General features: G+C 39.1%; 1 protein-coding gene across 1 annotated transcript in view; it reads left to right on the top strand.

Annotated features, from left to right (window-relative positions):
- The first annotated feature begins 3,506 nt into the window (after nucleotides 1–3,506).
- BMP2K (BMP2 inducible kinase) overlaps nucleotides 3,507–12,993 on the top strand; it is an 85,625-nt gene continuing 76,138 nt past the window's right edge. The window contains exon 1 of the mRNA XM_059378718.1: nucleotides 3,507–3,549. Coding sequence (XP_059234701.1) covers nucleotides 3,507–3,549 — 43 coding nt within the window. The remainder of the gene's footprint in view (nucleotides 3,550–12,993) is intronic.

Raw genomic sequence — 12,993 nt, forward strand, 5'->3', positions numbered from 1 at the left:
TCAAAAAGGGGGAAATTTCCCATGTTGTAGTTACTGAAAAGAATTTATGATGGTCTTTGTAGTCTGTTTCAAACAGAACTATGTTAAATTATGGCAATGATGTGAATAATCCATGTCAGTAATTTTGGAGACAGCGTTCATATCTGAGTGTCTGGGCATATAATACCTATGAAAATATATAATTCCTTTTGCTTAATATTCTAAAGTGGATCCCAAAGTGGCATTAAGGATTATAGGACGCTCTCTGTGGTATTGTCCTGCTTTATCTTATTGCTACCTGATACCCCAAACACAGGAGTATCATTGATGGTGTCTGAGTTTCTACCTTGGAAGCATTTTAAATACATAGTTCTCAGTTAATAAGGAATTCATGATATTTACATTCCTATAGAAATAATCTCGTTAATGTTGGCTGGCTTCCAAGGGCTGATCCAAAGGCTAATGTAATTGATGCTTTAGGATTCTGAACTGTAAACAGAAGGAACCCATTTCAGATTAGTTTACCAAAAGGGAGTTTTACTGGTTGAAAGAAACTTGGTGTCCTGAATTCAGTTGTACCTGAAGACAATGAGATTATTTTGTTTATAGTATATTATGTTAAGGTTATATTAGCATTTTTGTAATGCCTACATGAAATGTCATCCCTTGTAATGTTATTTGCCTAGTTATTTGCATTTTGATAGAAATAGAGGTTTCCATATCGTCACTAATTTCATTGTGGTAGAATTTTATAAATAAAATCACGAGGCAAAAAATATGAATATTTTAAGGCTCTTGTGTATGATTATGGTGGTAATATTTTACTAATCTCCACATCCAACAAGAGCATATAAAAAGATGATAGAAAATTATTGATTTTAGAACATCCTTGCTAACACATATAGTGATGCTTTACTATTAAGTAACTTTTTTTTTGGATACAGGAACACAGCTGTTTTCATTGTGTCTATAAATGATAATAATAAAGAAGATATCTCTTGCTTTGGTCTCTTCTCTGGACTTTATACTTGGAAATCTAATTGTCACTTCCATGTCTCCAACTGAATGTCCAGGTGGCATCTGTGACGTAATGTGTCCAAATTGCACTGTTGATATTCTGCCCAAGACTTTCACTGTTTGTCAAGAACTATTCAGAGTTTGAGATTTTACCTTCCTTGTAATCTGACAGGTTAGCCTGCCATTGTTACACGGATGCTGTCAGAAGACACAAGACGAAGGATTTTATTACAGCAATAGCTGTAGCCAGAGTATCAGTGTTTTCTCCGGTTGCCAGAGCCTCAGTTCCCACAGGACTGTGGAAAAGGGCCCAGGTGATGCCTGTGCATACGGTGGATTGTATTATAGGAGAGGAAGCCCGAGTTAAGGGAACTGGAATCTTTTACGATGTGTATCAAGTCTGTCCCAGAGAAGATGGGGGGGGCATTATTATCTTTATTATGCTAGGCAGTCAACTAAACTGCTCTTTGCTCCAGAGGAATATATAGTCTGTGTCTGCTAAAGCTGTCACTACGCAATCCTGAAAAGACAGTCCAAAACAAAGGTAGTTAGTGCCTCTGCTCACAAGATAAGTAGAAATGAGAAACCTGTGTTGCATTGTTTGCCACTACAGTCTTCTCGGTCTCAATTAATGGTGATTTCATCCTTCTAACTCCTCGGGCCAGAAATCTTGGAGACATTTTAACTCCTCTTTTTCTCTTATATCTCACATCCAGTCTGTCAAGAATTCTTGTCCAGTCTACCCTCAACATATATCTAGAATTTTTTCATTTCTCACTGTTCCCATTGCCTTTTTCAATACCACTATCATTTTTTGACAGAGTTACTGTGGTAGCCTACTACCTGGCTTTCCTACTTCTAATTTTGCCTTCACTCTAATCCCCAAACAGTAGTCAGAGTGGTAATATTAAAATAAAAGTTCAGTCATGTCACTCGTCTACTTAGAACTCTCCAGTGGCTTCTCATTTTACTTGGAATGAAAGCCAACATCTTTACTCTCATCCATACATAAGACCTACATGGTCTGGATCCCTTTTATGTCTTTGAAATATTTTTTATTTTTATTTTTATTTTTTTTGTTTTTTGTTATCTCTTCTTTGTTTGTTTGGCTTTAGGTTTTCTGGTCCCTTTGCTGTTCTCCAAATGTATCAGCCAGGCTCCCCGTCTTAGGACCTTTGCACACCCTATTTTCTCTACCTGGAATGTACTTGTCCCAATAGTGGGACAAGTGGGCTCGTCCCCTCACTTTCCATCTTGACTCGGAAGTCACTCCAGGCCATCCCCTTGCATCTAGATTAAACATTTCAATTTCACGCCGCCCGCCAACCCAGGTTTCCAGTCTGCTGTCCTTCTCAACTTAATTTTCTTCTCAGGATGTAGCACTATCTCCCGTATAGTGTATATTTTATTTATTTTGTTTCAGTCCCTTTAGAAGTAAGCTCACAAAGGGCAAGAGGGTTTCTCTGAATTTTTTACAGGTCATCTTGTTTCTTGTACCTAGTACAGTACTCAGCACCTTGTGAACAGTTAATATATATTGTTGAATGAATGCGTGATTTACATGGTGCAGAAGTGAATTCCTGTTTTCAGAATTCATGCTGTAAATGAGAAGTGTAGTGAACAACAAAGGAAAATGATCAATCAGATTCATTGCTTTTTATTCACAGAAGATCAATGTAGTCATTGTAACTTACCAGTTAAAATTACTTTTGGCAGAACCATTTTCTTAATGTTAAGTTGTGCACTTCAATATTTGAGTGTCGGACGAGGTGGTACTCAAACACGGATGAAAGTGTGATAAGAAAAATGTTTTTTGTGGAATTTACATGCTGTTGAGGAGACCGGCATTGGATGAGTATAACAAGTGTACATACTGCAGCGGGTCAGTTCTGGGAAGTTCCTCTTGTAGGGGTTGCAGACTCCGATGGTGCCCAGGCCAGGCGGGCCTGTCGGAGTGAAGTGGGCCAGGGAACGCGATGAAATGGCGGCGAGCAGAGAGAGTGCAGATGCCCTGCGGAGCGCACACGCTGTGTGAGGGCACGCCGGCTGACAGCTCCATGTGCGTGAGGCCATGTAGGAATGAGGGCCCACTGTTTCCTTATTTCCAAGTTTTTAAGAGAAGTTGAACATGTAGGTTTTCATCTGAAATGTCTGCTAAGGCGCTGAGCAGTCCAGTCAAACATGGTTTTGACTTGCGTCGTCATTATGAGAAATACTGCCTGTGACCTGCGTTTCTATCAAGAGGAAACCCTGGGAGTGGGGAAGGCATGTTTTCTCTTGGTTATCCGTTTTTCTTTTGTTCCTCCTCCGTTTTAATGTTTTTCCTAGGTCCTCCCATTTGTAATTCTATAGTAAACTTTTCTTCTGACACAACTAACACGGACGGATGTGGATGTAAAAATCATTAGAAGGCGAGATTTATGGGGGAGGGAGGAAGACTCAGTTTTGTGTTCTTGGACTAACTGCTTACCTTCTAAGTGTTGACTTTATTCCTCGTCTGGACGGCAGGAATGTCGGTTAAACTGCCTCGTGATGTTGTGAGTGGTAAAAGAGGTAATGACTCGGCAGTTCTCTGTATGTCGTGAGGGCTGTGTGAAGGCCGCGCGCCGGCCTGATCTTCTCCACTCCTCCTATTTCTGCCTCGTCAGATGTCCCTGACACATTCTTTCATTGCCTTGTACCAGATAGCACTTACTGACATGACAACTTCGGCAAAAATTTAAGTTAGTAATCCTCTTTAGGAGTATTTTCACTTTTAAAAGAAACTTCTGAAGTCATTGCCGAACTTAAAGTGATGAAACTCTGATGTGTCACAGGTCAGTGGGCATTGGTAGAGGATCATTCTTCTGGCTCAAATCCCACAGCAAAATAAGTGCCTGTTCCACTTATTTTGAAGATTGTTTTCAAATGACATTGTTTTCTTTGGCAATGGTTAAAACCAGAAGTTGCTGACAGCTTGGTATTTCCTCTGTCTTGTTGATTTGCGCGATGTGTGATGGTACACACGCTACAGAAAGACCACATGTAATTCTCCCCTTCCGTCTTTCCTCTTCCGTTCCCTAGGAAGACAAACTCGATGGGGTAAACGCTTCTAAAGCCCAGTCTTTCAGAAGCATGAGGTGCTTGTGTGTGTCAGGATGTCCGAGCTGTAGGTTTCTAGGATACTGTAAACATTTTCTGTGGCAAGAGACTCATGGTGCCTTTGGGGAAGTTGGCATCTGTATAATCAGAGGCAGTGTCTTTTCTTTCTTGTAAAAGAATAATTCTCAGTGGTGGTGGTGTGGTTGTTGGATGGCAAGGGAGGGAGCAGTTACCTGGGGAAAAACATCTGGCGTTTCTCGTTTCTTCCAACTTTGTCATGAAAAGTTTACAGTAATATGAAAACTTGAAGGAACAGTATAATGAATAACCAGGTTGTTCTTCATCTACATTCAACTACCAGTAACATTTTATAGTATTTTCTTTATAAATTTTTGAAAACACTTGGATAATTTTGAATAATGGCTGTGTATTAGGAGGCCTATTGTTCATTTTCTTAGGTGGGTGAGAGGTACTGTGGTTAAGGAGGAAAACGTATACGTTTTAAGAACATATATGTGTTTAAATAGCAATTACGTACTAGTAAGTAAAATGATAGTCTACCTATTACTTCCTTCAGACAGTGCACCACCAACAAAAAGGGTTTATGGTTTCTTTCACCAACAAAAATGTTTTATGGTCTCTTTCAAAACTAGAATTTGATCAAGGATTATGTAATGCATTTCATTGTTATGTCTTTTTAAATCTAGAATAGGGACGCCATGGTGGCTCAGTCAATTAAATGTTTGCCTTCAACTCAGGTCATGATCCCAGGGTCCTTGGGTTGAGCCCACATCAGGCCCCCTGCTGTCACTCCCCCTGCATGTGTTCTCTCTCTCTTTTCTCTCAAGTAAATAAGTAAATCTTTAAAAAAAAAATGCAGAATAACCCTACGCCCCTCATTTTTTTTACTCTACCTATGGAACACTGTGTAAGACAACTAGCCAGAGTCAGTATCTTGGACTTTGGTTGTTTCTCTGTGTTAGCACTTTCCTTATTCTTCTAGCCTCTGTTTCATGTACGCTAGAGTTGGGCCTTAAGATTTATCAGGTGAAAAGTTTTTTGTTTTTTTTTTAAAAGATTTTATTTACTTGAGAGAGAGAGAGTGAGAGAGAGCATGAACGAGGAGAAGGTCAGAGAGAGAAGCAGACTCCGCATGGAGCTGGGAGCCCAATGCGGGACTCGATCCCGGGACTCCAGGATCATGACCTGAGCCGAAGGCAGTCGTCCAACCAACTGAGCCACCCAGGCATCCCAGGTGAAAAGTTTTTAACAAAATTACTTTGTAGGTAATCAGGAAACACGTAATGTCAGTATTAATGCAATATTAATGACTCCCAGATTTCTCCCTTACAAGGGAATTTTTTCCTTGTGATAGATACTTTGACATCATGGGAATATCCTATTTCTCATCACACTTGATCTTGAATTTTGGGCATACATAGATGATCCTTACTGAATCGGTTTCTTAGTGTTGTACTTCTCGATTTTGATACCTTTTCTTCCCAACTCCGTTGGCCGTCTCTGTCACTTTTTGGGAATGAGTAGTGTCTTCCAATGTGTTGGGCAAGAAAGTAGGCTGAGAACCATGGTTATAAGAAACATTTAGTGGTAATTTTTTATTTATATAACCCCTGCCAACTTGGATTTTCTGTTCTCTGGAAAGAAGGTGCTAATTAGGAGCTAAGAGACATTCACTGAATGTAAATTATATGGGTGAAATTAATTTCTTACAGTGATTACAAAACTTGTCAGGTTTTGTCAAAGTGTATCATAGTTTTATCAAGGCATTTAAAAAATACCTCGTTTTTTTCATTTCAGAAGAGTTTGGTTACTTCAAAAGTGATTGAACTATTACGTTATGAACACATTTTGATTATTTTGCATCTATTATTGTGTGAAATTGTCATCAAGTTGCTTACTACCTAATGGGAGAGGCAGATTGATGAACAAAAGATCAACTCTGCTCTGTGGAATGGACCGGAAGCTGGGAGAGTTTGAAAGCAGTGCAGTATAGCTTGTAGGGATGTCTCATTGTATAGACAAAGAAGTATTTACTAAGTACTTAGTTTAGTATTGTATGTCTCCAAAATATCTGATGTTGGCCTCTAGACCTCTAGACCAAATCCATTTTGAATTACTGTTAGGTTTAAAAGTTTTTTTGATTGTTGCTTGATATGGCATACTTCTCATCTTCCCAAGTAGAAGATGAAATACATTCATAACTACTACTTTTAGGTAAGCAGTTACATTCTGCCTGCGGTTCTCTGACACTAGCTGGGGGCCCCTCAGTTCAGTTTGGACACTACTAGACTCAACCCACGCCTTAAAGGGCTCAGTCTCAGATGATTGCCCCAATTTCAGATGCCTGGAGGCCTTCAGCATTTCTGGTGACTTTCTTGACAGCAAATTTGGGGTTTCTCATGATTCCTCTGCAGGTTTGATAATTTGCTAGAATGACTCAGAATTTAAGAATGTGCTCTACTGATGATTACCATTTTATTACCACGGCTATAGTGAACAGCCGGGCTGAACAGGTGCATGAGGCAGGGGTATAAGGAATGGAAGGGCCTCGAGTGCAGGGGCTTCTGTCCACATGGGGGCAGGGTGGGCCGCTCTGCGGATGTGAGTGTGTTCACCAACCAGGAAGTTCTCGGGGTCTTGTTAGTCAGAGTTTTTATTGAGGCCACTTTACGTAGGCACAGTCGGTTAAATCATTGACCATGTGATTGCACTCAGTCTCTTAAACCCTCTCTTCTCCTCAGAGGTTGGCAGGTGGAATGGAAGTAGAGGCAGGCGGCTGAAAAGTTCCTACTCCAGCCATGTAGTAGGTCTTTCTGGGGCCAGTCTCCAGCCTGAAGCTGGAAAAACGCTAAAACTGGTAAAATGATGCCATCCATATATAATATGCTTATTTAAAAGTAGTATGAGCTTAATTGTGCTTCCACATTCACTCTCTGCTGGTGAGATGGCCAGATAAGGGTACAGGGCCAAATCTACCCTGAACTGAAGCAAATGTGCAACCATTCAAATGCGAAAAGATTTTTTCTTTATCCTGAACCTTCTGAAGTTTCTTTTTTCTTTTTTTTTTTTTTTAAGATTTTTATTTATTTATTTATTTGACAGAGAGAGATCATAAGTAGGCAGAGAGGCAGGCAGAGAGAGAGAGAGGAGGAAGCAGGCTCTCCGCCGAGCAGAGAGCCCGATGCGGGACTCGATCCCAGGACCCTGAGATCATGACCTGAACTGAAGGCAGCGGCTTAACCCACTGAGCCATCCAGGCGCCCCCCTTCTGAAGTTTCTTGATGATTAGCCTTGATACGGTGTTTTTTGTGTTTGTTTTTGTTCTTGATCACCATGCTTGGTATTTGCTCGGTTGGTGCTTTTTTTTTTTTAAATATTTAAACTTTAATTAAATTTTGATTTTTTAAAACTTCCAGCATAATGAACACGCATTGTTTCCTTTGCTCCAGGTGTACAATGTAGCGATCAGGCAGTTGGGCACCTCGCTCAGGGTTCGAGATAAGTGTACCCTTTCTCCCCTTCACCTTTTTCACCTGTGCCCACCCACTTCCCCTCTGCTGTCCACCAGGTTGTTGCCGATACTGAATTCATTTGTTTGTCTCTTTTTTCTTTGTTTGTTTTTGTTTATTAAATTCCACATGTGAGCAAAATGATGGTATTTGTCTTTCTTTGACTTAATCACTTAGCATTATACCCTCGAGATCCATCCACGTTGTTGCACATGGCAAGGTTTCATTCGTTTTTATAACAAATACTCCATTGTGTGTGTGTATGTAGGATATACTCTATATATCTATATATATGGTTAGCTTTTTACTTACGGAAACCCATGCACATCAAGTTGGGAATATATGTGTGTATTATATCTTCGATATACTTTTCTTCTTAGAAATATTAAGAAAGAAGAAAGAATAAATATTATTCTTAATTATTTATTTCTTCTTTATTTTCTCTTTCTGGAACTTCTGTTACTGTGATAGTAGATCTGTTACACTGGTCCTTTTATGTTCCTGTCTTTTCTTATTTCTTTTGTCTGGAAAATTTCTGGAAATTTTCCTTAATTTTATCTTCTAGCTCCTCTGTTGAAGTTTTCCCCTTTTGATCTCTTAGTTTTAATTTGCAAAAATCATTCCTCATTCTCGGAATAGCCATCCCTTTTATAGGACCCTGCTCTTACTTCATGACTACAGTATTTTCCTTACACTCTGAACATGTTTGTAGGTTCATGGATGATTTCTTTAGATCCTAGCATCTGTTCAGAGTTCCTTTTTTCCTGTTTGCCTTTTTTCATCTCTTTATGTTGGAGTCTTTCTGTGTCTGATGAACCTTTGATGTCTGGTTTTTGTTTTTGTTTCTGTCTTTTTTATTTTTTGAGTGAGGTTCTTTAAAGTGATGATTGGAAGGGCTTTGTGTAAATTGTAAGGGTTTCTTAATTCAGGGCTTCACCTCAATGTCATGAGTCAGAAAGCCACTCTGTTTTCCTTCTGTGTCTCCCAAATTTCCGTATCTGTATTTTTTTAGTCCGGTTTCCAAGAAGAGAACTTCTTTGATACGACTAGGATGTACTTACTGTCTGGTGCTTGTCGCTGAGAAATGGTCTCAGACTGAGGTGGAGATTCTCTTTACAGTGTGTAGACTTTTATTTAATTTTCCTGTTTTTAGGACTACACCTTTCTCTCCGCTTCTGTCCGCATGCCTACAAATGGTGCCTAGTGTCCCAGATACTGGTTTAACTCATCTGGCCTGGAGGGGGAGGAATGGGGTGGGGTGGGGAATCTAGAGGTCTGATGCTTTTATGAAGACTTTAATCCAGTCTTCCTATTTCCTCATTGCTATCCCTGCATTCACAGGGCCCCCCATCATTCTGTAGTTTTTTAGTTTTTCAGGTTTATGTCATTAGACTAGTCTTGCTTCTTGCTCATTCTTGCTCCCTCTCCCTCCCAGTCAAATGCTTGATGTGCTCTTTCTCTGTTCTGTTTAGTCCTATACCATGTGTCCCTAAGTTCTTCATCTTCCAAAATTTTGTTGACATGTCTTGTCTCTTTCTCTTTGACCTTATGGATTTAAGGCTTTAAAAAAAAAATCCTTTTATTTTTGTTATGGAGGAGTACAGTGGTAAATGCTACCGTTGAGATCACAATATGTTTATTGGAAATCTTGTGGCTTTGTGTGACCTCTTTTGTATGCGCTTTTACTGTATAGTGGTGGAAAGTACCTTTCCTTGATCTGTTTTAAGTTGATGAGTTCTTTTCTCATTCATTTAAAAGATATGTTCTACATTATTTCTCTAAAAATTTCCAATAAAACACAGCCCCCATACAACATCCAACACTACAATGATATATAAAGAAAAAATTAGGGGTGCTTGGGTAGCTCAGTTGGTTGAGCATCTGCCTTTGGCTCAGGTTATGATCCCAGAGCCCTGGGATTGAGCCTCGCATCAGGCTCCCTGCTTGGCGGGGATCCTGCTTCTCCCTCTCCCCCAGATGCTTCCCCTGCTTATGTTCTCTTACCCTTTTTCTCTGTTAAATAAAGAAAATCTTGAAAAAAAAGAAAAAAATTAAGTTCCTCTTCCCCCATTATATGATTCTGAATCAAGCTTTGGTGTGTGTCCTTGATCAATACCAAATGGAGCCAAGTGGTAGACCAAATAGGCACACCTTCATGTGTCAGGCGAATTCTATAATGCTCTCCTACAACGGAAGGAAAGAGAGGACCCTTTAGAGAAAGAGACCAGTGATAGGAAGGCAAGTCATGGAAGAGCGGACACAAGTGACCGGCAAAAAGAGGCAAAGAGGCTCAGTTTCACTGGTAATGAGAAGAATGAAAGCTAGAAGTAACAGAGCCACAAGTCTTTCCCAATCAGATTGGCAGAATTTTAAGTGCTCTGGTGAGCATGTGAGAAAAAGGACTCCTGTTGCTGGTGAAAGTTGCTACAGCCTTTCAGGGTTTAGCCTGGCAGTATTGAGTCTGTGTTTTTCCTTTGGGGGACTTACCTTGGAAATCTATGCCACGGGAACAAAAGTGCTAGTCTTTAAGAATGATTGTACGAGGGTGTTTAATGCAACATTTATTGTCCGTACTAGCAAGAGACAGATAAAACACCAGACTAACCTGGATGACCATCACTTTGGAGATGATCAAATTATGGTATTTACATGGTATAGCATACTCTGCCGCTGTTAAAATGGGGGAGGGATGGGGTGGCCGGGTGAGGGACACTGGGGAGCGTCTGTGCCATGGGGAGCTGTGACGTGTGTGAGCCTCATGACTCACAGACCTGTGCCCCTGAAACAAATAATACATTATATATAATAAAATAATACGTTATATGTTAATGTTATATGTTAATTAAAAATAATTTTAAAAAATGAAAAAACAATGAGTTAAGTCTTGTGTGTACACTACAATAGTCCCTACCTAGAAATGATTCTTTTTTTGTCAAAAGGTGTGGAGGGAGGAAGAGGCTAAACCTTATATATGGGTATCTGTGCTTTGTTTTTTATTTTACTTTATTTTTTAAAAAAGGTTTATTTGAGGGGAAGAGGGAACGTGTGCTCGCGTGGTTGTGGAGGGAGGGGGAGTGAGTCAAGCCGACTCGGGGTGCGGTGCCCTGGAGGGGCTTGATCTTACAGCCCTGAGATCCGGACCTGAACTGAAACCAAGAGTTGGGCGCTTTACCAACTGTGCCACCTAGGTGCCCTGGTATCTGTGTTTTAAACCAGACACTTCTGTAAAGATTATGTGATAAAACCTGTGTAAAATACCTTCAAAACAAACTTTATCAGTACAAGGTAATTGGAGGATTTCCTGGGTGGCTGGCATTTGAGATTAAATGGAGGATTGTTCATTTTGATTTATCTCAGGTTGATTATAATGTAAAACTAATATCTTAATCCAGGTCCCTGCTTTCTTGTTTACCTAACCCAGTGGACTACTTAGTAGTGTTCTCAGGATTATTTTGTTACTGATGAATTTCTACTCCTTTGGGTACTCTTAGTTGGTGAATTAACATCTGAACCCGAGGAAGTGCAGGGAAGATAAAGAAAGAAACTGGTTCCGTCATTCATGTCTTCCTTCTTTTTTTTTTTTTTTTCATGTTTTCCTTTTTTTATGTTATCTTTCTGAACACATTCGAGGAGAGTTACAAATAAATGCACCATCAGTAAATGGAAAGTAAGACAAATGAAAGCATGGAAAAATAATGGCTTTTAATAGGAGGAGTGGTTTATCAGGAAAAGTTAGGCTGTAGAAATACATGCCTTCCGTGCATCCACAATTACCGAAGGCACCTGGCGTCTCTAGAGCGTGCTTTCGGTCAGGTGCAAGCTACATTGTCATTATTTTAATACTGTTAACTGAAACAAATTTAGGTTGGCTTCAAGCTACTTCTTCATTGAAATATGATACTTTTTGTGTTGGGTTGTGGACAAAGGAGATGATATTTGAATTTGACAACCTGTGCAGTGGTTTCACATGTGAACTGCATGTCTAACCTGGAAACAAACTGGGGGAGGCTGATAATCATTGCTTTTCAGAATTTGTACCCACAATTGGAAAGGAATGCCTATATTATATGATTTATAGATTACAAAAGATTTCAGTAATTTTCCTTCTCGTGTTAAGTTGTGTAAATATACATTATTTCCCATTTTACTCTGTCAGATCAGTATCTGTCATTAGTTTTTTTACTCTTGGGATTTGGGGACACATTTGGAATGCTTTATAATACCCTTATGGCTCCAAATTTGGAATTATAAATATAGCTTTAATTTAACAACTGTGCCTTTGCTTGGAATTGAACAATATATTGAATTGGACGTAGAAATATATAAAAAGGGGAATTTGTGGTTAACTGCTAGTAATCTTGTGATATATGTATGTGGTGAGTTGAGAATTGAAGTACACAGTAATGTAGTCAAAACCCTAGGTAAAAATTCTGAAGGAATGATGCATGATGAACTTGAATGGGGTTGGTCGTGTAAGACTTCCTGAGGAAACATATGTGTTGAAGACTTTGGTAGGTGTGGATGGATTGATGGCAAGCAGATGATACTCCTCTCTTGGATTACTGTAATTCTTAACTAATTACCACTGAATGTGTTCTTCAAGCAAATAATATTAGCTAATTAACAATCAGAAATTATTGGAAAATATAGTATTTGGAGAAATATAAATAAATTACTTCCCTTTCATTCTCAAAGCAGGCACTATTAATGACCAATTTTACCTAGTTTAGGTATAAATCACAGTTAATGAACATATCTCTTTAGAAAAGCTAACATCTGGTGGGATTTAGGTCTAATTTCAAATTAGTGAAATCAGCAAGCTTTAACTTTAAGGAATATGGGTTTTATGAAGAAAATTAAAATTTTTCCCTTAGTTTCCCTAATTCATAGGCATAAAGTTATTTTGTTAGTGGGTGGTTGAGAACTGAATATATAGGATCCATGACTCCTCTCAGAACTTTATCTCTGGTTCAGTGGATGCTCAGCTAGGGTGTACATCAGAACCAACTGGGAGACTGCTGCCCAATTCCCCAGTTAATAACCAGTTTACATTATTATGTATTTATAGGAACATATACCTAAGTAGAATAATATAAAGTGTAGGGACACACACACACACACACACACACACACACACACACGGCCTGCTTAGGCTTTCTGACTCTGACTGGGTCAGAACTTGGAAATCCATTCAAGATAAATTCATTCTCTCTCTCTAGAAAAATATCTCAGAACAAATTCTGTTTAAATAATTTATCTTGACCTATACTCATACTAACTCCACATAGAGACCCAACTTTCAGCATTTTCTTTAAATTTTTAAAAATCAAATAAAAATTTGAATAGTTGAAGTAGTACTTTATTAGTGCTACTAATTTCTTAATGT

Source organism: Mustela nigripes, chromosome 1 (assembly GCF_022355385.1).
Source record: "Mustela nigripes isolate SB6536 chromosome 1, MUSNIG.SB6536, whole genome shotgun sequence".
Lineage (NCBI taxonomy): Eukaryota > Metazoa > Chordata > Mammalia > Carnivora > Mustelidae > Mustela > Mustela nigripes.